Source organism: Onychostruthus taczanowskii, unplaced genomic scaffold, assembly GCF_017590055.1.
Source record: "Onychostruthus taczanowskii isolate IOZ18803 unplaced genomic scaffold, ASM1759005v1 scaffold13, whole genome shotgun sequence".
In the NCBI taxonomy this organism is placed as follows: domain Eukaryota; kingdom Metazoa; phylum Chordata; class Aves; order Passeriformes; family Passeridae; genus Onychostruthus; species Onychostruthus taczanowskii.
Window position 1 is genome coordinate 9,324,320 of NW_024498462.1, and position 26,526 is coordinate 9,350,845.

Consider the following 26,526-nt stretch of genomic DNA (forward strand, 5'->3'; position numbering starts at 1 on the left):
TTTTTTTAATATATAACTGACACTGGACCATCTGCCAGAAACAGCCTGTGTGAAAAAGCCCTTTGGAGAGCATATGTACAGCCACTGTTCATGCACAGATCCACCACACTTCAGCAACCTCAGTGCTGGTTTAAGGAGGTTTTTTTCCCACAGCAGTGAAATACTTTATCAACTGGATCTGCTCCAGCCATTCCCTTTCAACTACTGATAAAGAACCCTCGCAAGAAAATGAAAAGACAGCACCTTGCTGGTCACTGCTCCACTGCTGGACTCACCCTCATAACACAGAGATGCTGCTGCTGCAGGGGAAAGGCAAAGGCTGGCAGGGAAAAGCAGGTTAGAGAATTCCTCGGTTCAGAACACGCCATCAGCACGGACAGACACAGCAAGAGCTGAAGGTGTTGTTAGTGCAAATCCCCTCCCAAGCACACAGGCTGCTAGTGTGGGAATCTGGAGCAGTTAGAGCAGCACCAGAGTGCATCCCAAGGCAGGTCAGCGTGGCAAGGGGTGGAGAGGCCTGGTAAGGTCACATTTAACGTTACAGAAATAAAGCATTGTTCAACTGCAAAGTTTATTTAACTGTGCGCACGTATTTACACAGGGCTGGATCGGACCAGCCAACAAATCCCAGCACAGAAAAAATACCGGCATCTTTGTTAGAATGATTGTCTCTGCCAGAACAAACAGCTATCATACAAAAATACACTTCTCCTTTCACCTAAGGCACTGCTCTAAAGTCTAAAACAGTTCTACAGGATCTCTGAACAGCAAGAGGGAGCAGGCTGAGGGCTCCTGCTGCAGCTGAGGAGCAGTTCCAGCAATGCCACTGCACACACCGCTGCTGCTTGGCTGCACCGCTGCAGCCGAGGATCAGCCAGTGGCTCGTAGCAGGTTTTGAGAGAGCTGCTCTTTAAAGTAATGACCTAGCCAGTCTATCTGGTACAGGAGACATCAGAACCAGGCTGCATTATTACTTTTAGTAGCAATTTCAGAAGATGCTTCGTTAAACTCTTCATGCTGAAAAAAGCAGGCAAATTCAGGTTAAATAGATTATTTAATGCAGGCTTTAGGGGAAGGGAAATATATATGCAGTTTGCAGCCACTGTTATAGAGCTGGAACTGGATGGAACACTTGGAATAATTAACATGAACAAAACATGACTTCAATGGTCTAATACTGTTATGTACACAATAAAATAATACTTCCATAAGTGTAGATAAATAAGTAATTCAAAAGGAAAACATTTTAAAAAGCCTAACACTTTAAACTGCACCAACAGACAAATCTAGGGACTCAACATTTTTGTAATATATTAGAGCACATGTTGAAAAATGTTTTGATGTTTGCCAATAGATTAAAACATATTAGTGATGGTACAACACTTGCATTTTGAACTGCCAATATTTTCACATTAGGTAATAAGGAATTTTTCTTCTCCATTCAAAATTGAAGATACTCAATTTTGCATTTTTAAATAGCACATGAAACAACAAGCAACAACATTTTTCTAGACATTAAAAAGGGAGTTCAGCTTTAACATACACTGAGTGAGTCTTTTATTTCATCAAGATCATTTTAGAAATATGCAAAGTCTGCAGTTAAGTGGGGAGCCTCCAGTGGCATGTTCTACATGATACTGATATGAAAATAATAATAAAAAAAAGACTCAATCAGGTTACTGTAAAGTCTGTAAAGGAGAAACAAGGAATACTTGAACTAGGAACCCTTATCTAACAATTAGCTAAACGAACAAAAAAAGAACATTAGCACAACAGTTTCCCTGAAATGTTTCAAGGTGCAAATTTTGTCATCCCTCCCCTGTTGTTTTTTGCAAACTTGAAGATGGATAAAGGTAAACAAGCAGCTTTTCAAAACAAGGCCTTCGGTACTTGAGAAAACACTGGATTACTGAAGTGCAATCAGATTATTTCCAGGTCTCTAGTGTTCACAGTTCTGTCCAAAGAGCAAAGAAAAGAAAACATTTAACCATCATAACTGTGTGTATGCCAAATGCATCCATCATCACTGTCAGTCTACATCCAGGAGTGAGCACAGAACCACTTGGTCACTTACAGTCCAAAACCAGCACAGTATGTTTTCTTTCTTTTTACAGGAATATTAGCTCTCAAAGTTATGTACAGAATTCTTAAACTGTATTACATTTAAAAATTTTCAAGTTCAAAATTAAAAGGCCACGCTTCCTTCACTAAAAAGTTAATGAGTCTGATCACAAGAAAAAGTGAAGAGCAGAATCACAAGAAATTTGTCTGTTCCCATGGCCCTGCCTGTTGTGGCCTCAAGGGAAGCCCCCATCAGGGTGTGCCCATGGAAGTAAAATCCACCAGACGCAGAGTGACAGAGGAGACTCAGGAAACAGTTCAGTCTAGGAAAGTGCTACACTTTAATCAGAGAAAGTGCTACACATCACTGGAAGGAAATGTGGATAGCAAGGCTTGTTTTTCCACTAGCATTCACTTCAACTGATCACACAGTCATATATCCCACTGAAAGAGATCTCCTGTGAAAACAGCCCTTGGGGGTTTGGCTCCAACACCAGAGAAGTCCAGTCTTACATAAACTGGCTTCCTGAAGCTTCTCTGACACACTATGCACTGTACTGCATCAGGGCTTGGCTTCTCAAGTACATGTGGCTTGACACACAGCCCTGCCTCTTTCAGAAAATTCAGAATATTCTGTGTACAGCTTTATTACTCCTCCCAAAATGTAACACAACCATCTGTGGAATTTCAGGTTGGTGTTACTTGCCTCAGTGAAGTGAAAGACTGTTCCACTGCTAAGAGTCTGAAGAGACCTTGTAAGGCCACATAGGTCAGCATCAAAAACAGAACATGCCTAGGAGTGAAAGGGTCTGGTATGTAAAGTTACATCAGACACCTTTTAAACTATTTTCAAAAGTAACATGTGCCATTTAACATGTCTTAGAAAAACCTTAAATACAACATATGAGCTTCAATGCTGTTTGGAACGTCACAAGGGCTCAGCTGTGTCTTTGGAAGAGCCTTAATGTTGGGTCTTATCAAGTCCCTAAAAAGGCATCAGTTGGTGACTCCTTTTGAGAGAATTCAAGTTAAAAGCACTAAAGAAAGAGCCTTCCCTCCAGTCTACACATTGGAAAAAGTGCCTTGAAAATAAGAAGCTGTAGTTAAGGCAAGGAGAGCAAAACGCAAGGAGGTGAATTGCCTAGCCAGGGGAAGAGACAGACAGGGAAGTCAGCTTGGATTACCTGATGAAGCATCTATAGGTTTGGTCAATGAATTCACTGCACCATCTTCCTCAAAAGCCAATTTGGGGCTAGAAGGTAGTGTAGCAGCATCATTCAAGTTTTGATTACAGTTACCAGCAGAGATGCTGTCCGAGCTCAGTTTGGTTGACTTGGAATGTACTCCAACATCAATGAACTCCTCAAAAGTCCATGAACCAGATTTTCCATTGAGATTCTGAATAAGTCCAATTGTATGATCAGCTTCATGAACACCCAACTTCCCCGAGTCATCAATAATCACTTCTTTTGCAGGATGACTACAGAAAACAGAGAATGGAAAAATAAAAAGCTTGTGTTGCACTTTCCACATGTTTAACCTTACATTGATTCCAGGACAGACAATTAACAGTCTGCATACTCTGCAAAGCACTGAATATCCCACAGGGCACTCCCAGACAAGCTTCAGCTGCCACACAGGATCTCCCCTCCAAGAGCCAATGGGGAAGAACAACTCTGCAATATATACTCATTTTTTACTAAACTAACAGCCCTCAGGTAAGGTTTCTGCCTCTAGAAATTTGATATAAAAAAGTAAAAGTTTAAAGGTTTGATTATTAAATCTTGATTTTTGTAGGGTGCATTTTTCCTTGTTTTTCTCCAGCTAAGACTTTTTGAACACAAAACTAAATCTCAGAAGACCAGCAATATTTAAAAGAGATTCAAAAGCTAAACCCAAATTATGGATCAATTTTCACTCATTCTTAGGACAATCATGGAAATGTCTTTATATTTCATCACTGGAGGAATGACATTAATTTATCATCACTTTAAAAAAGTGTTCACAATGTCATTTCTAAATCATTAGCATTTAGATGAGCAAATGGAACAAGCATCAGAGGACAAATTTTCCAGTAGTAGATGAAAAAGCTTTATGTTAAAAAAATTAAATTGAACTTCTGCATTGTATCTGGTGCTTCAGCACAACTGAAAGCATTCTAGAGCTTTCTGTAGGTTATTCTTCCTTTTCAGTGTTATCCTCCTCCCTCTTGTTTAATGTTTTGTTAATTAGAAGAATTGCAAGGCATTTAAATGGAAAAGGTTTCAAGGCAATGTCAGTTTTTATAACCAACACTGCCATGTTGCTGGTTGTGTGTCTCACTTCTCAGCACTGCTAACATGGTGCCACCTAAACAAACAATTATCCTGAGCTAGCTGCTCTGTGTGAGGCTGTGAGCTGACAGCACACACCACATGGCTGGAGAAAGGCACAGACACCACAGAGCCAGCAAGGTGCTGCAGACAGCACTGCACTTATTTAAACACAGACAAAAGCTTTCTTGTGTGAGAGCTAAGTGCTCCCACAGGACAGCACACTCACCTGGAATCCTTTAGCTCAGTAACAGACAGAGACCCCTTGTCACTTTTCAAGTCACTTCCATTCATGAACACTTCAGTGGCCTTCACCTCTGACTCATCTTGTGCCTCAGATTCTGCAGAGATCATGCTTTGTGCAGTCTCTAAACAATCCTCTGCCTCCCCCTTGACGTCCTGGAGCAAGTCAACACCATTTAGCTTTCCTGAATGTTGTGGGGACAGAGGGAGGGGAAAAAATTAAATACAAGGGAAAAAGAACGTGAGTAGCAAAATTGTTATTCTAAATGAATAAAATACAAGTGCCAAAATAACCCTTCCCAGCCAAAACAACCCTTCCCAGCCAAAACCTGAGGCACTTGGCTTCAATAGATTCATTTGTCTATAGACAAGTTGACTGTATCAAAATGAAATTAGTTTTTCATCTTCAAAAATCCATTTGTAAAATGAAAGCATGCTGCCTGAATTTCACTCTTCAATCATTTTGACTGATTCTCTGCTCAAGAAGGGAGTCCCCCTGGCATCTCTGGGACTGGTGTCTCAGGCCATCCCAGTGCTGTTAGGACAGACCTTTTCAACAGAGCTTAAACATCACTGAAACTCACTGCCACCCAGGCCTGACTCACTCAGCTTCCTTACCTGGCTGGTCAGTCTTCTCAAGACCCAGCTCCTCCTCCTCTTCAATATCCTCTCCCTCCATCACCTCCGAGACAGACTTCCCTTCATTCTGCAACTGAATTGCCACAGTGTTACATGGAACAACTCCCTGTCCTCCACAGTTTCACAAATTCAGTCACAGCCCCCACACAAGACCATTCTGTGCCCAGAAATGAGGCCACATGAGTTCAAAGGCTCACAGACATCCAGGTCAGCAGCAACACCTGCTCTGCAGAGCCAGAGCCTGCGGGTCCCACTTCCACCTCCCACCTATTATTCCTGAGTTCCTTTTCCCCTCTTTTCTGCAAGGTGTGTGCTGAATTTTTATTGATTTTCAGCTATTGGAAGACTTGAATATTTGAATGTTCAAAGAGGAACAACTATTCCTCAATATGCATAATTTTTCACAAAACTTAGGTCACTGCATTAACTGAAATACATCCAGTTTATTGTAGCAATAGCAATGCAAAGAGAATTGCTCTAAGCAATTCTTTTGCTTTAAGCAAACAGATGATGCCAGAAACCTAAGTTTTCTGAGAAAAAACAGTCCTGGCAGAATGCACACAATTAAAAAAGATCCATTACTAACCAGTGTTGGGTTAAAACAAAAAATCCATTAGTAACCAGTGTTGGGTTAAAACAGTGGTTTAAAAACTGGTCAGGAACTGATATTACCAGACAACATTGTGTCTATAGGCCTGGAATAAAAATATAACAAAGACTCTTCACAAAGAAAGACAGCAGAAGAATGTGTGCAATGGCAAGCTACTGGAAATTCTTCTGTTCTGGTGCACCAGAACTTTGCACTTCCTGTGAAAGCCATTTTGTGTAAGGATAACAGAGGAACACAGGATACAAGGCAACAAGTCCTATTCTGTCATTATACAGATCCAAACAGAAAAGTACCTTGGATTCATTTTGATCTGATTTCCGTGTCCTTTTCATTATTTCTTCGATTCTCTGTTAAAACATGAAGAACATTTACAATGACATACAGAATTTTATATTTCAGCATTCTGGTTAAAATTCATCAATCATAATATATTTTCATATTTCATGAGTGTACTATTTTCATCATTGATTTTGAATTTCACAAATCAGAGTTGGCAGCCTTTAAAAAAACACACTTCTATTTAATTGCATCTGAGACCATTTGCCTCTTCATTTTAGGATGAGAATTCAAAACAGGCTACCTTTTTTCTTTCAAGCCTTTCCTGCATATTTTGCTGCATAATCCTCTCTCTTTCCAGCCGTTGTCTTTCAGCCTCTTCTTGAGCTTTTGCTTCAGCTTCTTCTCTCTGAAAATAAAACAAAAAGAAGAGAGCACCCAGTGCATAACTTATTCCCAATAGTAAAAAGCAAAGGAGTCACAGAATCTGGTTCAACACTGACAGTAACATCAGGCAATCATTATTCAATATGAACGCACATTACAACTAAATGTCAATTTCTGACATGAAATATATATTACTATGACATTAAAAAACTGAAACCAACTATACTGAGGTAATGCAAATGTTCTGAATGTTGCTGAGCTACTGAATGTTGTTGTTCAGACTGTGCTTTGGGATGAACATTTGGCTAACAAGGACAATCTATAAGGTAACAAGACAGCAATTAAATTCTAAATGTGTCAAGATTAACTTAAAAATCTTGGCAGTCAGGTATTGCTACCAAGACACTTGGTGCTGAACATCTTCTACTCCTTCTACACTGGAAAATCTTTTCTAGTATAACTGGAAAGAAGACAGAAACATAGTTAACACTCTGAGTAATTGTTGTTAACAAACATTTAAAGAAATACCCAGACACATGGCAAAGCCATTCACAGCTCTTTGAACACAAAAAATTTCAATGTAAAACTGCTTTAGTTTTCAGAATTAATCTATCTTAAAGAAAGCCTGCTTTCTGCAGAACTGCTCCCTTCAGTTCAAAGGATGCCTTTGCAAAGGTATCTGCTGTGGAAGACTTTCTGCTGCAGGAAAAGCAGACTTGGAAACAGTACCAATCTTTCTTTGAGAGGAATCAGAAAAAACCAGTTACTTTCCAGACAGACCATCTCCTTGTAACTCATAGCAGTCTGCTGGTAAAGTGGGATCAGTACAAATATTTTACATATGCAAAACAGCATCTCTGATGACTAAAAAAAAATATTCCAAAATAGCTGCTTCTGCCCACACTTGAATTTATTAAATGCTAGGGGAAAAAAAATAAAAATCACAGAGACCAGGGCAAGGAAAGGACCTACAGACCTACAGTCTCAAATCCATCTCAGCCAGGATGAACTCAGCCTCACATCATGCCTGACAGAGATTTGTCAAAAACATTCTGTGAAAGAAAAATTAAAAACAACCCTCTTGAAACCACGCAGCAGCTTCTTCCAGGAACCCAGCTGGAGGCACAGACCTGCTGTTGAAGCTCTGCGAGTTTTTCCTGCTCCTCCTGCTCCCGGCGGATCCTCTCCTCCTCAGCTTGTCTCTGCTGCTCTTCGTAGGTCACTCTCCTCTCCTCCTCCTGCTTCCGCAGCTCCTCCTCCCGTCGTGCCTTTTCCTCAGCTGCTCTCCTGGCCATTTCTTCTTCTCTGATTCTAGAATTTCCAAGGTACAGATTACTGGGTATTTATTCCTTTAGAAGTGTGCATGCATAAGAGGCAGAGTAGGAAAGCAATAAAGTTTTAGGCAGTCAGAAATAACTGTATAAAGACACTTTCTGGTGTGGATTTACAAATGCCACCATCCAGACTTGTCAAAGTGAAAACTGGAATAACTTGGAAGAAATTATCTGTGAGTAAAAGCTCTTTGCTAATTAAGTCAAAGCAGGTCTTCCAATAATGGAATATTTGATTGAAAACTGGATTAAGCAATGATCATTTAATAAAAACCATCTGCAACCATGACAAGAATGAAGCTTACAATCACTGTCAAACATAAATTTAGTGGGATTTCCTAAAAGACTCTTCTACAGCCTGAATTCAGAGATACACTGAAGGTGCACACTGCCAGCTCTTGCAGACATACAGGGCAGATCTGATGACATATTTCTAGAGCAGATTATATGCAAGTTTCTGACAGCTTCATATCCACAACTGGGAAACAGACAAAATCTGTCATTCCACCCTGTTTATAGAAGGCAGGTGACCCCAACCTAGAATAAAGTTAGTCAGCACTAACTTAGCCACTTATTTTAACAACTTCTATGCAGTGAACCAAATGCATACTGATTTACCACTTCGAATTACTTGCCTGCAACATTCCTGATCCATATTTCATACCACTAAAGTGAAATTTAATGTACCATCAAACCACTGCCTAAGCTGATCAAAGGGAAGTTTAATACAGAGAGTTTGACTCTTCCAAACCAAATATGAACAAACCAACACTATGGTGCACAAAGCACATTCTAGTTGTGAAACGAAAGCCCCACTGGTGTCTGGAAGGAAAAAGAAGCAGTGATTTCACAGGGACTGTGCATTACATATGCACTGAGATATAAACTGGTGTTACACACAGTAACCTGTACCAGGTTGGTGCCAGTGCCTCTCAGCTTCAGGAACTGTATTAACATTTGCAGGAACTTAAATTAAAACCTAGAAAACATATACAGCTGGAGTGTCCTTTCCAGCCACACCCCACCACTGAAAGCATCCCTTTCTTCCCCTCAATTGTTACCTTTCCTCTTCTTGTCTCTGAATTCTTTCTTGGTCTTCACGCTCTCTTTGCTCCCGTGCCAGACGTCGCTTCTCTGTCAGGATTTTAGCAGCTTCTTCAGCTGTGGTGGTCCCTGCTACTGTTTTGCTACCTGATTCTGCAAAGGTTAAAAGAATCTGCTGTTAGAAAGTTCCAGGAACTTAAAATTGTGAAAGATGTTATCTCTGTGAGATGAGATCTTATGGCAACCTGATTCAGCATCTTTTCCATCAGTGCTCATCACACAGTGATTGCACCCTTATCTGTAACAGGCCTGCAAGAGCCAAAGGGGAGCCCTGAAGATGCAGAGCCAAAATATCTCACTGACACTGAAATAGTAACAGCTCATTTCAACACTGATCCAGCCATAGTCCAGATGATACACTTAAAAGACACTCTTCAATTATCACAGCATTTAAAAACATGCCTCTGACAAGACATCCTTTTTTCTGTAATGCTTGAACATTGAGAAGAAAACTGAAAAAAAAAAATCTGCTTTAGGAAATACCTTTCACTTCCTTCTAATAAAACTGAATGTACAGGACCCTAAAGAAGAAATTACCATTCTTTTATTTTTCTTGTTTCATAACATTAACATTCATGCCTTTACATTTACAGTGTCTTAGCATGCAAATGATGATCATTTTATCTGGCCCTGAAGGCACATACTAATGACTTCAGTAATACCATATTTCTATACATTAGCAACAAATCAATTTCCAATTTACATGGAGATCAAAACAGCTTCAATCATCAGGTGAGCAGATCTTTGCAGGTCCTGCTGTTTATGCTTCTTCATGACCTGCCTGATGTTCTGGTGTCAGAACATCAGAGGCACTATTAGAAATTAACATCAGGAAAAAAGTCAGAACCATCTTGCCATCCAGCTGCTCTCAGTATGTATACTGAAAGAACTCTGATTTCTATCATTTATTCCCTAGAAATATTTCAGTTTGAATGTGATTTTAAAAGCTCATCATCTGAATATTCAGAAAATCAGCTCTTGATGTCAGCAGAGCAGTAGCATCATAATGTTGGTGAGGACCTGCCTTTCTCCTGAACATTTCACAAATTAGCACATGTATGTTTGTTTAACATTTATAAAGCCTTGAAGTTGAGGTAATTTTAATGAACTATGACATGTTTTACTTCTGACTTGTTTTACTTCTGACCTGAAGACAAATCATTAAAAACACAATGTCATCATTAGGAACTTTAATACCTTTAAAGCTGCTTAGGGCCCATGGACACAAAATCACTACCTGCAACTGAAGAGTATAATTAAACACAGCTAACTCTCAGCAGCTGAATCATGGCTGTCTTTTGTGCAGAAAAATTGTTCTTGGAGTCCTAGGAAAAGCATTTCAGCACTGATGTAGTGCAGGCATAGAAAATGTTCTAACATTTAGATTTATCCACAGCTGAGAAAACACCACCTCCCCAGACAACACATTGCTTCTGATGTGGGAAAAAGTTGCAGTGATGTTGGTACTAACAAAAATCAGCCATGAGTGTTCCAAATTTGAACTCAGTCAAAAGGGGCCCTTCCTCCTCCTGAGCAAGAAAGACCAAATGCATTTACAAAAACATTAGCAGATCTGCCTGTTCAAGACAGGCAGATGCTTTTCTTCCAATATTCTGTAACTTACTACGTTTCTTTTACTGTTGCCAGTGTACAGCCAAAGTCAAATTGCCTCTTTCTTCCTCTGCCATATGAGTGTACTTTCTGTTCAGACTACTCACTTTTCACAGCAGAGACCATTTTTGGTTGCACGTTTGCCATCTCTCTCAGTTGTATCAAATCTGGCTGACACTTAATGTCAGGTTTAACCTATTTCCCCTCCTCAAAACTGAACCTAAATAAGACAACCTAATGCTCAGCAAGAAGACTAAAGGTTTTAGACTTAAGTTCTAGGGTTACAGCATGATGACAGCTTAAGTATGATATCTGCTATTGACAGAAGAAAATTAGTCACAACAGTTCAGAACACTGCAGATATGGAAAGAACAGAAGGAAAAAAAAGAAGAAAGGGCTTGGGGACCTTCCCACTGCATTCTCACTTCTGCAGTTTTATTGATGATTTCCATATAGGTACTTCAATACTGTTTTCATCTCCATGTACCCCTGTATGGGCTGTTTCCATAGGGCAGGACATGAGATTTCCCAGCACGCCTTAAGAAAATTCTGACAGTCTTTTACACTCAGCTTCCTTTTCCTTGTACTCCTAGTCATTCTTTTTATCAAAGGACTTCCCTTTTAGTAAGGGAAGGGGAAAGAGAGAAAGAGGCAAGAGAAACAATCTCTGAACACTTGCAAAATCTAGTACTAGCTGGATGGAGGGAAGATTCAACGTAAGTAATTAATTCACAATTAATCTAGGAATCATATTTCAAAGCCTTCAATACCCAGATAGAAAATGTGAGGCTCCATGATAGTTTATTACCTATCATCATGCATAAGGTGAGAGCTCATGAAGGAGCACTTCTTATGCTTTAAGTTGCACAAGCCTTTTAATTCTCAGAGAAGCTGCGAGAGGCTGCTGCCAGAAATGACAACTGCTCCAGTCACTGAAAAATAAAAAGTGTTTTACTGCGGAACAGCATATTGCAGGAGGAAGACACAAAAAACAAGTCAAAAACCTCATTGCTGTCAGCAACAGGCAAACAAGTTCAGTTTGAAGTAGAAGAAATGGGATGAAGATACAAGCGCACAAAGCTGAAAGCAGGCTACACCTACAAGACCTAGAGACTGATTTGCCACATGCCATTCACTGGTGCTGACTTCAGAAGCTGTCTGGAACAGGGAATTGCACCAACCTATGGGGTGAACTGCTGACACAGACCTGTAAAATGAAAATTGCCTTGAAAACTGAAAGCAAACTCTTAAGAAAAAAGATTTTGCCTCACATAGCAATATTGCAATGTACCAAAACATTGAAAGAGAGAAATGAAATAATCTCTTATTTTGAAGAACATGCCCACTATTTCCTTTTGTTCTGTGTGTCAAAGAAAAAGAGCTTTGCCCAGCCCCAGTAGGAATCACTAAGATGACTATTTTGAGATTAAAAATAAACTAAAAGGAAAACAGATAAACTGCGTTAATACAGTTTCAGAAGTCAGTGTAGAGAGGAGACAGATCAGGCATCCAAGGAACAAGGACAGAGGTTCTTGCTCCAGAACAACTGGAAGATACAGGACTAGGACACATTGTGACGGAGGCTTCAACCAACTGATGACATTGATCAGAAGTGATGATGCTCTGAGGCACACCAGACATTTATCCACAGTATGGTAGCACACTGAGGGATGGATGTTCTGACTGCAAAGACAAAGGATGTGACAGCAAAGACAGATGTGTGACTTCGTACAAACATCCACCTTGATTGCCAGGCTTCCTCCCACAGGAACACATGACCACAGAGCTCTACCGTGAGTTCTTCAGGTGAATGACACTTCACATCCAGCAGAAGCAGTACCAGGAGAAGCCTCAGAAGTGGCAGAGAGTAGGAGCAGCCCAGGGAAGCACACAGGAACCGCACATGCAGTAACGTGCAGCAAGCACATGTTCCCACTTACCTGGTGTGTGAGGGACTCACCCCCAGTACTGCCTACTGGCTGTAACCTACATTTCTAAAGATCTCTCCTTTTCCTGTCAAGGGTCCCCTAAGACCTTCTGCACAGTGTAATGCCTGCCAGACCTCATCAGAAGGCTGTCCCAGATTCTGCTGGAGATGGGAGCTGGCATTTTCCGCAGGGACAGAGGCCAGGCTCATGTGGCACAATGAAGAGGGCTAGAACACTAATTAGTTATCTGGTATATGGCTCTCCTTAATCTACCAGGATAACTTCTCAGTGTGACTTGTGAACTGATCACTCTTCCCAAGGCAGCAATGATTACACACTCACTGGAACTTAGGCCAAGGCAGCCTTCAAGCATTGTGAAAACTCTCTCTCATCCTGTGATGAACAGGAGCTGATTCTGTCCTCCAAGAAGGTCCTTACAGGAGCATTTTAAGAACTACTAACTGAACTGAAAGACCTTTGTGTAGTTTAACTACTGACTTTACAAACCTAAGCTAGTAGATCCCTCAGCTAGAGCAGCTGAAGCCCAAAAGGCAAAGAGGATTTCTGCTTTTCTTAAAATTACAGTACAAGTAGTAATAATACTGAAAGCTCCTGACTTAAACCTTTGAGTCAAATAAACCAACTACTGCATTAAAATTCGCATCCCAAAGTCATATAATGAAAAATTATTGTATAATAAGTAATGAACAGCTTCTGCCTTAAAGCATCCTACCCTCCAGGGCTCTGCCTCACGAGCCAGTTGTTTCCCCACTCCTAGCACACACTTGAGAGGCCTGGAGCAGGAGTGAGTCAGACACTGAGGAACACCCACCTTCTTTGGTCTTTGTGCTAGCTGCTCCTGCATCCCTCTCCAAGGCTGGGGAAGCACCTTGCTCTTGTCCTATTCCTTCTGTGCTCTTATCCTTTGGTTTGCTCTCTGCTTCAGTTTTCTTTTTGGTAATGTTTATAACACTTGGTGTGAGAGATGGACGCTGGATGGGTGCTGGTTTAGAGACTGGAGTAGGAGATGGTGGCCTTTGTTTTGACACACCAGGTGAAGGTGGGCGAGTCTTCTGCCTGTTGAAATAAAGAGTATTTTTCAGAGCTAACAATGAAAACCTCAACCACGCACCTGAGGAGAGCAGTCTCCTTTGTTTAGTTTATATTACATACCTCCCTTTCAAAAATAAATCCACCCACAAATTACTGGTGCCTTCCCCATAAAACTCAAACCAGGATTCCAAGACACCTTGGGCACCCAGGCTTGCTACTTGAGGGTAACATCAGAACAGGATTGCTAGCCCAGATCTCCATTTACTCCACATCTAGGATGAACCTCATGATTTCAACCCCAGAAACTTCCTATGCTAATACAGGCGGATCACTTTATTCAGAGGCTTGCAGGCTTTTGTTGGTTTTAGTGCACAGAAGATAAGGGTGTTTTGTCTGCACAACAAAGGTTGAAACAAAAGCTGCATCCCTATTTTGGGAAAGGGAAATTGGACCCAAAATGAAGGTTTTTCTGTACAAACACAGCATAGCATAGGTCATCCCAACTCCAAAAGCTCAGCTGTCTTGAGACAGGAAGAAGCCTTCATTTTGTGCTGAATAAAAGGTGCTTACACATACCTGACTGCAGAAGAGGTTTAACCTGGACACGTACCTGACTGCAGAAGGGGACGGAGGACGCTTCACCAGATTAGCAGGAGAGGGGGATCTTCTACGGGCAGACATGGATGGTGAGGGAGGGCGCCTCAAGCCAGAACCTGGGGATGGCTTTTCTGTCTCTGATTTCTAGAAGATACACAAAACCAAAATACTGCTGACTCTTTAGAATACATTGCAGACAGAGGAGCTGCTATTTCAACAAACAAGCAAGTGGTCAACAAGACACACTTTGAATGTTCCAAAACACAGACCTGATCTTTGTTTAATTTTTACATAAATTAAAGCTTGAGAACCATAAGCAGCAAACAACATGCCTTCAAGATACAAGAGAGATCAAGTACTATAAAATTCCAATTTGATTTTCATACTCTGTATTTTTTAGGCAAATGCTACTGTAAATTTCATCAGTGCTTATTGAAAGCAGCAGCAAAGAGGAGAAACAGAATCCCATCCTGAGTTGTTCCAACCCCCCAGATTAAGAGAAACTTAATTCCTGTGAGTTTGCAACAAACCTGGGTTGAATCAGGTGAACTTGCATCAGATGAAGAGACAGAGGACTTCAACCTGTCGATGCTACGGCTGCGCACCGGCACTTTAGGAGCTGGGACTGGGGAATTGATGGAACTGGCTGAAGCTGAACGAGGACAGAGGTGAGATTCTATAAAAGTTAGGAATTTGACAAGACAAAACAAGAACCAAGTGCACAGCATAAGAACAGGAGAGAAGGAAGAGGGAGAAAAAGAGAAAGAGAGATTGTGTGTGTTAGAAACCATACAGGGAAACACCGCAGGCAGTGCACAGTGCAACGGCTCACGGACAGACACCACCACACAATTAGTACTGGGGAAGCAACAGCACCAAGAATAAACACCCTGAAAGCAGCAGTCTGGAGTGGATAAAAATAAAATGCTTTTCCAAAAATGGACCAAATTTGTAGCACACCAGAATTACTTTAATTTTAGTCAAGTTGCATTTGATCACAAATGCTTCGGTGATAATGGCTTGGCATCTTTCCTGACAATTTTTTCATGAGAGGTTCAGATTTTAAGCATGTTTCCTCTATACTCAAGGAGGAAACCTCCCTTCTCTTAAAAGAAATCTATCAAGAGAAAAAACAGTATTTAGCTATAACATCTTTCCTACCTGAAGTGTCAATCTCTTCACATATAAGATATTGGAAAAATTTTATCTTTTTTTTTTTTCTTACTAACATGATCACAGACAGATAAGCACACACAGATACAAAAATATTCTAAAGCTAGATATTGGATTCTTCCATAATTCAAATAAATTGTGACAATTACAGCACTTACTTTTGTAACTTTATGGAAAATACATTTTATTTTTGTATTTGCAGCATTTGTGCAAGGAGACCTGCATTCTGTTTGTGCACAGGTTGTGTTAAAGCACAGGTACTTTTCTACTGAATTGAAAAAAGTACCTCTAAATAAACTTATAAAAACGTATCTTTAATTCAGCAATAGGGAGTGTCACGTGCTAACAGTAACAGAAAAAAAGATGGCATTTCCCCACACAACATAAACTGAAGTATTCATGGTAAAATAAAAGCAGCACATACAACAGGTGTGTAAAAGTATGACTACTAACCAAAAAATAAATACTGATTATTAGACAAGGGGAATAGTGTGGAAATGTCACTGTTACTGACAAGGACCAAGTGAAATGGTGTAAGATAAAAAATAAAGATGTGATTTCATACTAAAGAAGAATCAAGCAAAACTGGGAACACAAGTTGTAAGGTAAAAGAAGAGAAAGGATTCCACATTGTTTCCAGAGATGCATTTACTGGGGCATTATTAATTAACCAGTAACAATTCCAGGACATGTGGGTTGCAGCTAGGGGGGGTAATTCCTGCAAATTCCTGCTCTAGTAAACTGAGCCCTGGTGTGGACATATCAGGTCAGTCTGGACCACCACAAAACTGCTTGAGTCAGCCAGGGTTTCTCTCTTCTGTTATACCATGACTTCTGTGATCAGCTGGATGAAGCCAGCTCAGGGCTCCCTGTACTTATCTCCAGGTAACCCTATTGTCATGTTCCCCCAAGTGTTTCTTCCCCTAAATAAATTTAAGTTTTGCACTTTGAAATTACAGGTTTGCTTGGGTTTTTTTTTCCTTTCATAACCTAGTACTGCTCTAACCAGAATATCTCAGATTGAGTTGAGGGTATAAATGCAGATCTGTCAGCTAAAAAAACCACACACAAAATCCCCAGAATGAACACCAGCATCTGGTTCTCTGCAGAGCAAGTAAACCAACACTGGAGTTTAAAAGCCAATATTATTATATGGTTTTGTAAAGTAAACATGCAACATAGCATATGAATTGGGTATTAATGACCACAGAAAATACTGGGTAAGTAATATTACACACAACCACATATTAACTGTCTGATTCAGACAGAAGTGTAGCACAGTTAGCAGCTACCATCTAAGTTCTGTGTAAGACTCTGAGGCTTTGCTGCCCTCCTGTTACCTGAGGGGTCCTGTCCATCAGCCGACAAGGTAGCAGCACTTTTACTCCTAGCTAGGGAGGCCTGTGTGGGGGCGAGGAGGCGGCTGATTACGCTACTGTCCAAGGGACTGAGCTGGGAGCGACGAGCTGGATGACAGGAACAAACCAAAAAGGATCCAACATGAAATCATATCATGGAAAAGACAAGCAGTACAAAGCAAAGGAAGATCGAGCATTGTTGCAAATCGAAACGGTTTTGGAAGAACAGTACTGAAGTCATGGAGGGGAAATTCCGAACTAAAAGCACAGAAGGGTTAAACACTGCAATCTCTTATGTTGCACTTCTTGCTCTTGCCTTGCTTAGCACAAGTCATTTTAATGTGCAGAGACTGGCACGTGTACAACAGAGGTGAATGCTGAATCCAGTCAAAGTATGAGACGTTTTTGACTGAGCTCTTCAGAGCCACATTCTCTAGATTGCAGGAAAGGCTGTTTTGACATAATAAACAGAAGGCTTGCAAGTCAAAGCCAGCAGTTATGGTCAAGCATCGCCTGCACACACAGATTCACATGGACAGCACCCAACATTCTCTCAGACAGGAAAGACTCTGAAGCAGAAATAATTTCAACTGCTGGCAACAGCTGCTAAAAAGGAAAGTTTCAGAATTGTTAACTCAGAGAGAAAACCACGTTAGACAAGGTCCTATTCCCTCAGGTTTAGGAGTTCCCAGGAAAGAGGTTATTTGTAACCTAGTGGGGAATACACAGACCAAAAGAGACTGAAGTGAGAACAGGTTTCTTCCTTCTGCATGCACATGGCTTACTCCAGCAGCAGGAACAGAGAAGTGCTTTTAGACTGAATAATGAAACAGAACTTTAAAAAGCAAAGGTAAGATTTAACTAAGAAGTGAACAGATCAGTGATATTTTTACAATTTCTGACCCTTCAGTCTACCAGCTCTCAAATAGATTGCTCTCTTAAGCAGACACATGTTGCTATCTGCTTGCAGTGCCATTTAGTAAAGACAAAGGCCTTCTTAGAGGATTTTTTTTCTGTCCAGAAGTAAAAATTTAATTTAACTTTTACCATTTTATCTTGAACACTGGGTAACTAAAAGGCCATTAAAAAGTCCTAGAAATTTAAGAACCTAGGAAAGTAGTGAAATCAAGCCTATCCAAACTTTAAAGGCTTTAAAAAAATATTCAGTTTTATGTAACAACCACCTGGTTTTTCTTCCTTTTTCACTTTTTCTAGCTCTGGAGAAGACTGGGGTTTACTACTCATTCTACTCAAAGATGTGCTCCTCTTCTTTTCTGTTCCTCCTAGAGACCAAGCGTAAGGAAGATTATTTTTAACAAGACATGATTTTCTAAATTGCCATCCCATGCTTTGCTTTTACTAATCAGCTAAAACCATCAATGTATCATTATGAAGCCCTATTTTCTCATGAGTTAAATGGTTTGTATACCATTTGTCTACTTTCCCCCCACCCTTCCTCTTTTCAGAGGAATAAAGCTGGTTTAGAGACAGTTACCCAATATCTGGCACTGCAATGTGCATAATGATATTTATGCCACAAGTGCACAGACTGCATAAATGCCTGAGTGAAAACATTTATAAAGGAACTGGGACATGGCTTAAAGTCATCTTTGAATATCCCATTTACTGCCTCCCAATTCTCAAAACAAACTGGTTTCTAGCACCTTTCTGTTCCACCTGTGAACCTTTGGGTGCTGACTGCTGGGAATGTGGAGGGACTTTGTTACTCAGTCTGTTTAATGAGGCACTTCTCTTTGTGGTACCTGGAAGTGAAAGTGCATGGATTAATTATGCTGAAAAGCCCAGAGGTCCCCTCCAACACCTGCCCCACTTCCCTAAGAGAGAGAAGTTAATCATTAAGTTGCTTTATAATATTGAATTCTTCAGAAGCAGAAAAACTGGATCAGGGAAGAACCACTTTATGTAAAACATTATTTCTTTTATTTCTACATTTTTCTCATAGCAGCAGTAGGATGTCAGCCACAACAGATTCTTGTTTGACCTACTGAGGCCATCCTTGTACACCTTTAAAATACACAAGAATTTTAAAAGACAATTGCTCACATTCTCTATGAGTATGAGTGAGCCTAGAAGTAATACAGAACACAGTGGTAAGTGGAGATACTCCACTGATCCAGGACAAGCATCATTTTCTCATTTCCACATTCTGCTCCTTCACCCTCCCCGGCACACAAGCACAACAGAAGCAATCTGGTTCATTCTGGGGCTGTATTTAATGTCCTGTGAATCTCCCCATCAGTTCTCCCTGAGCATCAGATTGAGAGCACAGGATCACTCTAAGTCACCCTCTACATCCTGACCACATAGATCACTTGGACTCCTGTCCAAATTTGTTGTATTTCAGGCCAACTGAGAATATTTTCTCCAAAGCGACTAAGGATTCACAAAGGATTTCAGGGTATGACAGTAAGTTTGAAAGCAATCCCAATTAGTTGATAATTAGTGACTTCCTTTGTAAGAGGTTTAATTTGTACTTTACAGCCCTGCTTCTGACTCATATCCAGAGCTGAACCCTGCAGACACATAATATATAAATATAATTTAAAATCACAAGCAGCCTCCAGTGACTCAGAGCCCCTGCCAGTATAAATATAGTCACTGATTTCCCCACCAGGCACACAGGGGATGAGCACAAATTTTTCTGCTGCATCACCTTCCAACACGAACCAGCAAAACCACCTTTAGCTGTGTCTGTCAGGGATTCTTTTAGCTCAGTTTGCTGGATCAGAGGCTGCAGATTGGCAGAACACTGCAGCACAGACCTAGGTGAATTTGTATTAAACAGCTTTTAGCTTATTCATCATTTTAAACAAACAAAAAAGCAAAAGCAAAATCCTCCATATCTGTGATACAGGCAGGATCATATGAAACTCTGGGAAGACTCCAAATAACAAAATCTCATGCTAAAACAAGCCAAAATATGTGCTCCTACAAATAGTTTTTATTTATCTTAACAAGTATATTAGGACAATTCCTTGTCAAGATTAATTTTTTTCCTTCCCATTGATAATCAAATGACTAAAGCCGTCTAACAGAACAAGGCAAACCTCATTTTCGTACTGTGTCTATTTTGCTGAAATTTTAGGGTGTGAATTAAGGCATGCAAATCCATAGAGATGATGGGAAATGATTTCTGAATCATTCACCAAGATTTGACTTTAGTAACAGAATTAGAGAAATAAAAAAACCAGCATTTTTTACCATTGCTCTTCTCCTCTAACAGAGATCACACCAAGTGGGTCAAAGCCCTGAACAGTGAGGCTGGATTAACAAATTGCATGAAATGCATCTGAGATCAAAATATGAAGTGAGTCACAGAGCAGGGGAGGAGGGAGGAGTTTTCATTGCACCTCCTGTCTCCTCCCCAGGCACAGCTGAGCGGTGCCCTGCTCCCAGCAGCCACACACCCCCACTTACTTCGATCTGAGGCATTTAAAGGAGCTGCAGACGGGGACAGGCCCTTGCTCACGGCAGCCTCTGCCTGTTTGAGGTTGGCTGTGGAGGGCGAGCGCTTGCTGGCTGTGGAGAGAAGTGATGACTTTAGAACTTGCCCTCATCCTGAGCCTTTCACACCTTGCTGAGAGCTCACTCTCCAAGTATTACATCCTGAAAGCTATTTCTGCTTTTGTTTGATGACAAACACAAAATTTTGTTTTCCTTTGAACAGGCTTGATCAGCTGGGACAGGCACAGAAAAGGTAGAGTTTAATGGAGTCATGCCAGGATTTACGCATATGTGTGCAAAAAAGGGATTTTTAAACCCCATGTCCCTAACATGTAAAGACAAAAGTTACTGAGGTTGTCTGCTGTTATCAGACTGGCAAGACACAGAAAATAACAACAAAATCTGGAAAATTTCTTTCTTCATTCCTGCCACATAAGTGTGTCAAAACAGTTTTTAAATCACTAGTTAATAAATCCAAACCAAAACAAATTATTTTGGAGGAATAAAACCAACTCCTAAGGAAAGGCAAGAAAGCATTCCTATTTCTGATTGCTTCAGAAAGGTTGCTGTATTTTAGAAATTGCCAATTTTTCTCTAAAAGCTACTCTTCAGTTAATGTTTCCTATCAAATCTGAACAATTTTTCAGAAAAAAGAAAAACCTGCCACAAGAGGCATTAATATTTTTTGGTATGTGTATACAGATACATATACACGCATAAAAATCACATCTCATATGGCAGAACTGCAAGTTTATTACAAGGCAGATAAATACCTGCTTTTTAATTTCAAATAATGTACTTTCAGGATGAACACTACTCCAGAGTGTGAAAGCCTTTGAAAAACATGTACCTGTTGCTACAGAAACTCAGTAAGCAGAAAACATTAATGTACACAGAGCAGTGCAGACCAGCACAACAAACACACAAAATTTTAAACATCTAATACAAGTAATCAATTTCGCTGACACACTGCACAGCAAAGATGATTAATCTGAACTCATTAGTGCACAAATACCAAAGGACACAGCAGCACTACTCACCACAGAGGCAACATCTTTTCCCTTTGCCAGCATGCTACAACAGCCCCTTACAGCCAGAGCCAGGACATAAGGATTCCTATGGACAGCCCCATGGGAAGCTCTTGGAACAGTGAGCAAAGTCCCCATGGGATAAGAGGGAGATCTACTGAATCTAGTTTAGAAATTAAGATCTGAGCTTAGTGGATGCTTTCCCAACATAACAAAAGGAAGAAGGAAAAAAAAAAAAAGGGGGGCATTTTATGAATGGAGTCTGAGAACTGGGATAACTAAACAGCCTTAAGAGGTTTTATATACGAAAATCAGGAAGCTCATAATTCATGTATTTGGGTGCTTTTGAAGGGGAAGGCTACCCTCTAGTGTCTGCTCTTTAAAGGAAATCCTGGCTCCTGCCTGAACTCAGCTGAGTCCAGGCCTCCAAACATCACAGAGACACTTCATATAAATTTCTCTTAGTTCAATTTAGCACTTCAGCACTTGTATGAAATCTGAGATTTCGTCTATCACCTATTGGGACCCAGGTACAGAGGTAAATGCTTTTTCAATCAATACACTTGCATGATCAGATGGCCTCAACTTCTTCCCTACCTCATGCACAGAACCAATTCTGCAAACTATAAAGTTCCTTTCTCTAGGAAAAAAAAACCTTTAGAAGACAGGCAGGATATTCCTGCCTCCATCAAGGGATTTGAAATGCAAGAAGCACACAGCCCACGTGACACCAACTTCTCTATTTTTCTAATGGAAGGGGGGAAACAAACTGCAGCATCAGAGCTGAACAAAGCACATGTCTGCCATGCAGCAGGACTTGGAACTGGGCAAGGAGCTGGGAAATAGGGGATCTCAAGAAAATCACTCAGAGTGAGGAGCTTTCAATCCTCGCAGGGTTTCACTGAGAGAGGGTGCTGCAGCATTGCCTGAGGCTGGATAACATTAAGCTACATGAAATAAGATCAGCTGTCTCTCACTTCCTTCCAAATTTCTACTAGGACAGGGAAGCTTTTTATTTAGCAAGGAGAGGCTCTGGCAGCCCCATTTCTGTTCTAATAGCACATCTCCAGTCCTGATGCACCTGAACCTCTAGTTCTGCTCAGCAGGCACCACTAAAACACCCCCTTTAGCAGGACTGTCATCAAGGATGCTTTATTGCACAGCCTGGCCACTTTTCTTGGCAGACCCACACCCTGCCTGCTTCATCTCAGCACTGACAGCAATGCCATTAATGCAACACTTGACTCTGGGGCTTTCATCCATTTTTACATTTCTCCATCAGCGGGATCCCTGCTGTGGTCTCATGAATCACACTCAACATCCCACAGAACTGCTGATGGCTGGGAAAATGTTCCATTACATGGGCTTCACTTTCCAGAGCACACTATCACCCAAACCCTCTGCTCTGCCACTCAGTGTTCCTAAATATTACTGTTGACACACCCAGTTCATTGAAGACATATCTGATTCTGCATTTTTTTTTTGCACAGCACTACAATAGACAAGAATGCCTTTTGTCCTAAAATATTTAAAGAATATTTGAAATCAGTTCCCCAAATGGTTCTCATTTCAAGAAACAGGGTTTTAATCCCAAATCTGCCACAGAATTTGACAGTGGAAATATCATATTGCATTGAAATTTGCTCCAGACATGCAGTTAGAGAAGATGCACTATTCAGCCACAATGATGTAATGGACCAGAGCTCATCTTGTGTCATTTTTCAGAGTAAAAAAAAAAAAGGTAATTTTTCAGAAAAAAGGTAAATTTCCAGAAAATATGCAAATATAAAGCACAATGGACCACATAAGGATTTTTTAGAAAGCCAGCTGGACTTAAGTATCCCCCATGGCTTAGGTAGATTTTTAATAACAATTAAGTAATGAGTTCTCAAAGTTAAAAAGAACTGCCCTGAAATAGGAATAAATATGAGAAAAGCAAAAACAGTCCTGGTTCCACATTATCCATCTCACACATCACAGCTTCATGTTTGAAACATTAACATAAAATCAAACACAATTTTAAAACACTGTGAGTGCACAAGGGTTTGATTTGACTAGTACATTGCATTACCTGTTTATCTCCACAGCAATTTTTTTTCCAGCGGTGCACAAGGGTTTGACTAGGACATTGCATTACCTGTTTATCTCCACAGCAATTTTTTTTCCAGCAATTTTTTTCCAGACTGGTGCCAAGTTATCCAAATTGATCTACTGCTGCTGAACTATCTGCATAGTTACTTTATGATGCATAAATCACAGTTTAAGCACTTATTATGATACCAGGAGTATTTGTGTTGGAATATATTTTATCTTAAATGTGCTTCAGCAGCACTGAAGATCTTCCTCCACAATGGAAAGGACAGACAAGGCTCATTCCCTCACATAAATCAGGAGAGAGCAAAGAACATTGTTTTGTGTTTGTTAGTAAAATAAAACCCAGTGCTTTCTTAAACATGGAAGGCAAATGTGATTCCCCAGTTTCAAGGTTAAATGATATTTGGTAGTGTGAGATACAGTGAATGGATTTATACATGCATCCAAAGCACACAGGTACAGCAGATAAACCAACCCAGCCAAACTGGCTGATTTTGGAGAAAATTAGGGGCTCACGATGTGCAGGGCAAGGGAAGAGAAAAGTTAACTGAAATACACATGGTTCTGCTGTGTTGCCAGAGTAGTTAAACCATACTCAGCCAGACCTTCACTGCATTTTCAAGTCTCACTTGTCTGTGTCACAGACAGCTGCACTGCATCAGTAACGTTGTGGGCACGCACAGTGAGGATTCAGATTCAGCTGGGTCTCAGCTGAGAGTTTTCACCTCAATCTAGCTGCAGGAAATAATTCTGCTTATTAAACGTATGTATCACTGATCCAAAGCACTTCTATGAATGGCTCAGTCTGTGCACTGGAAAGTGCCAGAAATCCAATGAAAACACATTTCATGTATAGAATGATCTTTAGGTAATTGGGACAGCTCTGATTTTGCAATACCCTCCATGCAAAAAGTATCAAACTGCTCAAGAGACCCATTCCCTTTCACAAAGTTTCACTAAAATATAATTTGATTTTGCAAATGTTACTTCAACTGCTGGTAAACCAAAGCAAGGAAACTACCCATTCCCTTTTACAAAGCTTCACTAAAATAATTTGATTTTGCAAATGTTACTTGCTGGTAAACCAAAGCAAGGAAACAAACCAAGACCTACCACGTACTTTTTGCAAAGCAATGACACAGTCTGAAACTGCCCTTAAACCCTCCAAACCTTACACCACTGAACTAATTGATGTTCAAATACTTGCCCATAGAAATTTCTCTTCTCCCTGTGCTGTTTCCAGACCTCTTTAAAAACCCAAATGCACATAGCCTTTCCCTGAAAATTCCCTCAGCATGCCATGACTTAAGCTGTAGTTGAATTAGCTGGGAGGGAGGGATAGCCAAAATGAGGGGGGCTGCTTTCTACTTAGGGATCACATTTGTTGCACAGCTGGCCAAGATCCAGGAAAAGATCTATAAGAAGATGGTTTTCCTTAGTGTGAGAGGAACTCAAGCTTAAAAGGTTAGTAGTGAGTGTAAAAGAACAGAAAAAAAAAATTTTAGAAATCTATACCACCAGTTCCACCTTCATCAGTACTCTGTTGTTCTGCAGAAGAAGAAGGTTTGTCAGCTAAGTCATGAGGTCAAACAGCAAAAAAATCCAAGTTAACAAAAAAATGGGGATGCTGCATATCATAATGACAACTAATATCAAAGCACTTTCAAACATATTACAAACACACATTCAAGCTGACAGAAAATGACAGTACCACACTCAGTACAATTCCATCAACACAGAGGATAGGCTGAACTGAAGCATTTTTTGATTTATTTTATTCCTGGCCAGTAATTTATTTATTGGTGGTTAGATAGTATATGAAAAGATCCCTTCCACTGCAATCTTTACTTGTTGGTCTGATTTCAGAATGTTTACAAGCAGAAACAGTTAATTGTGAAACAGGAAATTATCTGAGTTCAAATTAAAGACTGTTAAAATGCATCACCTAATCCAGAACAAAACCCATGTCCCAAGAAGCCTGGACTGTCCACTGCATTTCCTTACCCACTAGTAGGCATTCAAATAATCAGCATTCCATAACTCCAAGGGTGTGTTTAAAACATTTTAGATATGATATTAGAGTACACCTGGATACTTTTGGTTTCATCACCAGTCAGCATCCATTACATGAACTGCATTTAAAGGACACAGAATTATCTTAATATTACAGAATATGATTCCCCTTAGCTAATGTTTAAGGGCTGGCAGTGCTGTCATGTGTTGTATTTCCCATGGAGCTTCTCTCCAGCTCTTCCCAAGGTCAAAAATAGCTCTAAGTCTGAGCAGCATTTCAGGGCAAGTACAGTATGACACTTTCCCAGGAGCTACCCACAGATCCTGCTTTAAGATCCCAGACAGGAAAGGATGCCCAGGTCCCTGTGAATAGTGCTGCATCTGCCAGTGTTCACATAGAATATTCTGTGATTTCAGTCCTACTAAAAGCAGTGCTGCTTACCTGTTTTGCCTTCTGAGTCTGGAGTTACAGACCCCCCCCATGACCATCTCTTCTGTCGTGTTTCCAGCCGCTGACTCCGTTCCAGGGTGCGATGCAGAACTGCTTCATAGCGCTCCTACCAAACAACATCTCCATGAAGCTTTAACTCTTAACCACAGCCATGCCAGGGAACAAAATATAGACACTGCCCCCCGCAGAATGATTTATAATCTGTTTTACCAGGCTTTTGTTACAAAAATTATCATGCAAAGAATGTTAGAGGCAATTAGTGGCTTCAAAACACTGCAAACATGATTAGGTCGAGCTAAAGCACAGATAATCTATTCTACTCTTTACTTAAAATAGCCACCAAACAGATTTCCTATTCAGTAAACAGCACTACTTATTTTCTAAATAGGGATGAACCCCAAACTGAGCAAAAGTAATTGGTTACCCTTGAAGCTATTTATATAATGAAGTTATTTCTAAAAGGTGATAAAAATTCTCCATTATAAAATACCAAGTGTAAAGTTATTTGTATTTTCAAAGAACTGTAAAGGTCTTAACAGACACTGACATGAGAGATATGATGAAACTAGGAACAGCAAGACATAAAGGAAAAACTACAAAAGAAGACCAATCAACTTCAGGCCTCAGCAACCATTGCTGACAGGACAAAGGGGGCTGAAAGAAGCTTCTGCTGCTGTCTCCAGAACTAGTAACTGCCAGCAAGGGAGCTTTAGCTCTTGTGCATAAAGATGGACCATGCTAGACTCTTTCTTGCCAGCCAGGTTTCCACACGTGTCAACAAGCCATTTCTCT

General features: G+C 40.4%; 1 protein-coding gene across 2 annotated transcripts in view; it reads right to left on the reverse strand.

Moving 5' to 3' along the window:
• Positions 1 to 552: 552 nt before the first annotated feature.
• MAP7D3 (MAP7 domain containing 3) overlaps positions 553 to 26,526 on the reverse strand; it is a 43,465-nt gene continuing 17,491 nt past the window's right edge. The window contains exons 5-20 of one of the 2 annotated variants that reach the window (XM_041396787.1): positions 25,726 to 25,840; positions 24,798 to 24,818; positions 20,122 to 20,223; positions 18,348 to 18,446; positions 17,868 to 17,966; positions 16,666 to 16,791; positions 14,683 to 14,804; positions 14,166 to 14,296; positions 13,335 to 13,579; positions 8,921 to 9,056; positions 7,659 to 7,839; positions 6,446 to 6,550; positions 6,159 to 6,212; positions 5,235 to 5,328; positions 4,603 to 4,801; positions 553 to 3,541 (exon numbers count right to left, since the gene is read on the reverse strand). In XM_041396787.1, coding sequence (XP_041252721.1) covers positions 3,232 to 3,541; positions 4,603 to 4,801; positions 5,235 to 5,328; positions 6,159 to 6,212; positions 6,446 to 6,550; positions 7,659 to 7,839; positions 8,921 to 9,056; positions 13,335 to 13,579; positions 14,166 to 14,296; positions 14,683 to 14,804; positions 16,666 to 16,791; positions 17,868 to 17,966; positions 18,348 to 18,446; positions 20,122 to 20,223; positions 24,798 to 24,818; positions 25,726 to 25,840 — 2,139 coding nt within the window. In that variant the 3' untranslated portion in view covers positions 553 to 3,231. Of the gene's footprint in view, positions 3,542 to 4,602; positions 4,802 to 5,234; positions 5,329 to 6,158; positions 6,213 to 6,445; positions 6,551 to 7,658; positions 7,840 to 8,920; positions 9,057 to 13,334; positions 13,580 to 14,165; positions 14,297 to 14,682; positions 14,829 to 16,665; positions 16,792 to 17,867; positions 17,967 to 18,347; positions 18,447 to 20,121; positions 20,224 to 24,785; positions 24,819 to 25,725; positions 25,841 to 26,526 lie in introns of both variants that reach the window. The other variant, XM_041396786.1, reaches the window with a different exon arrangement.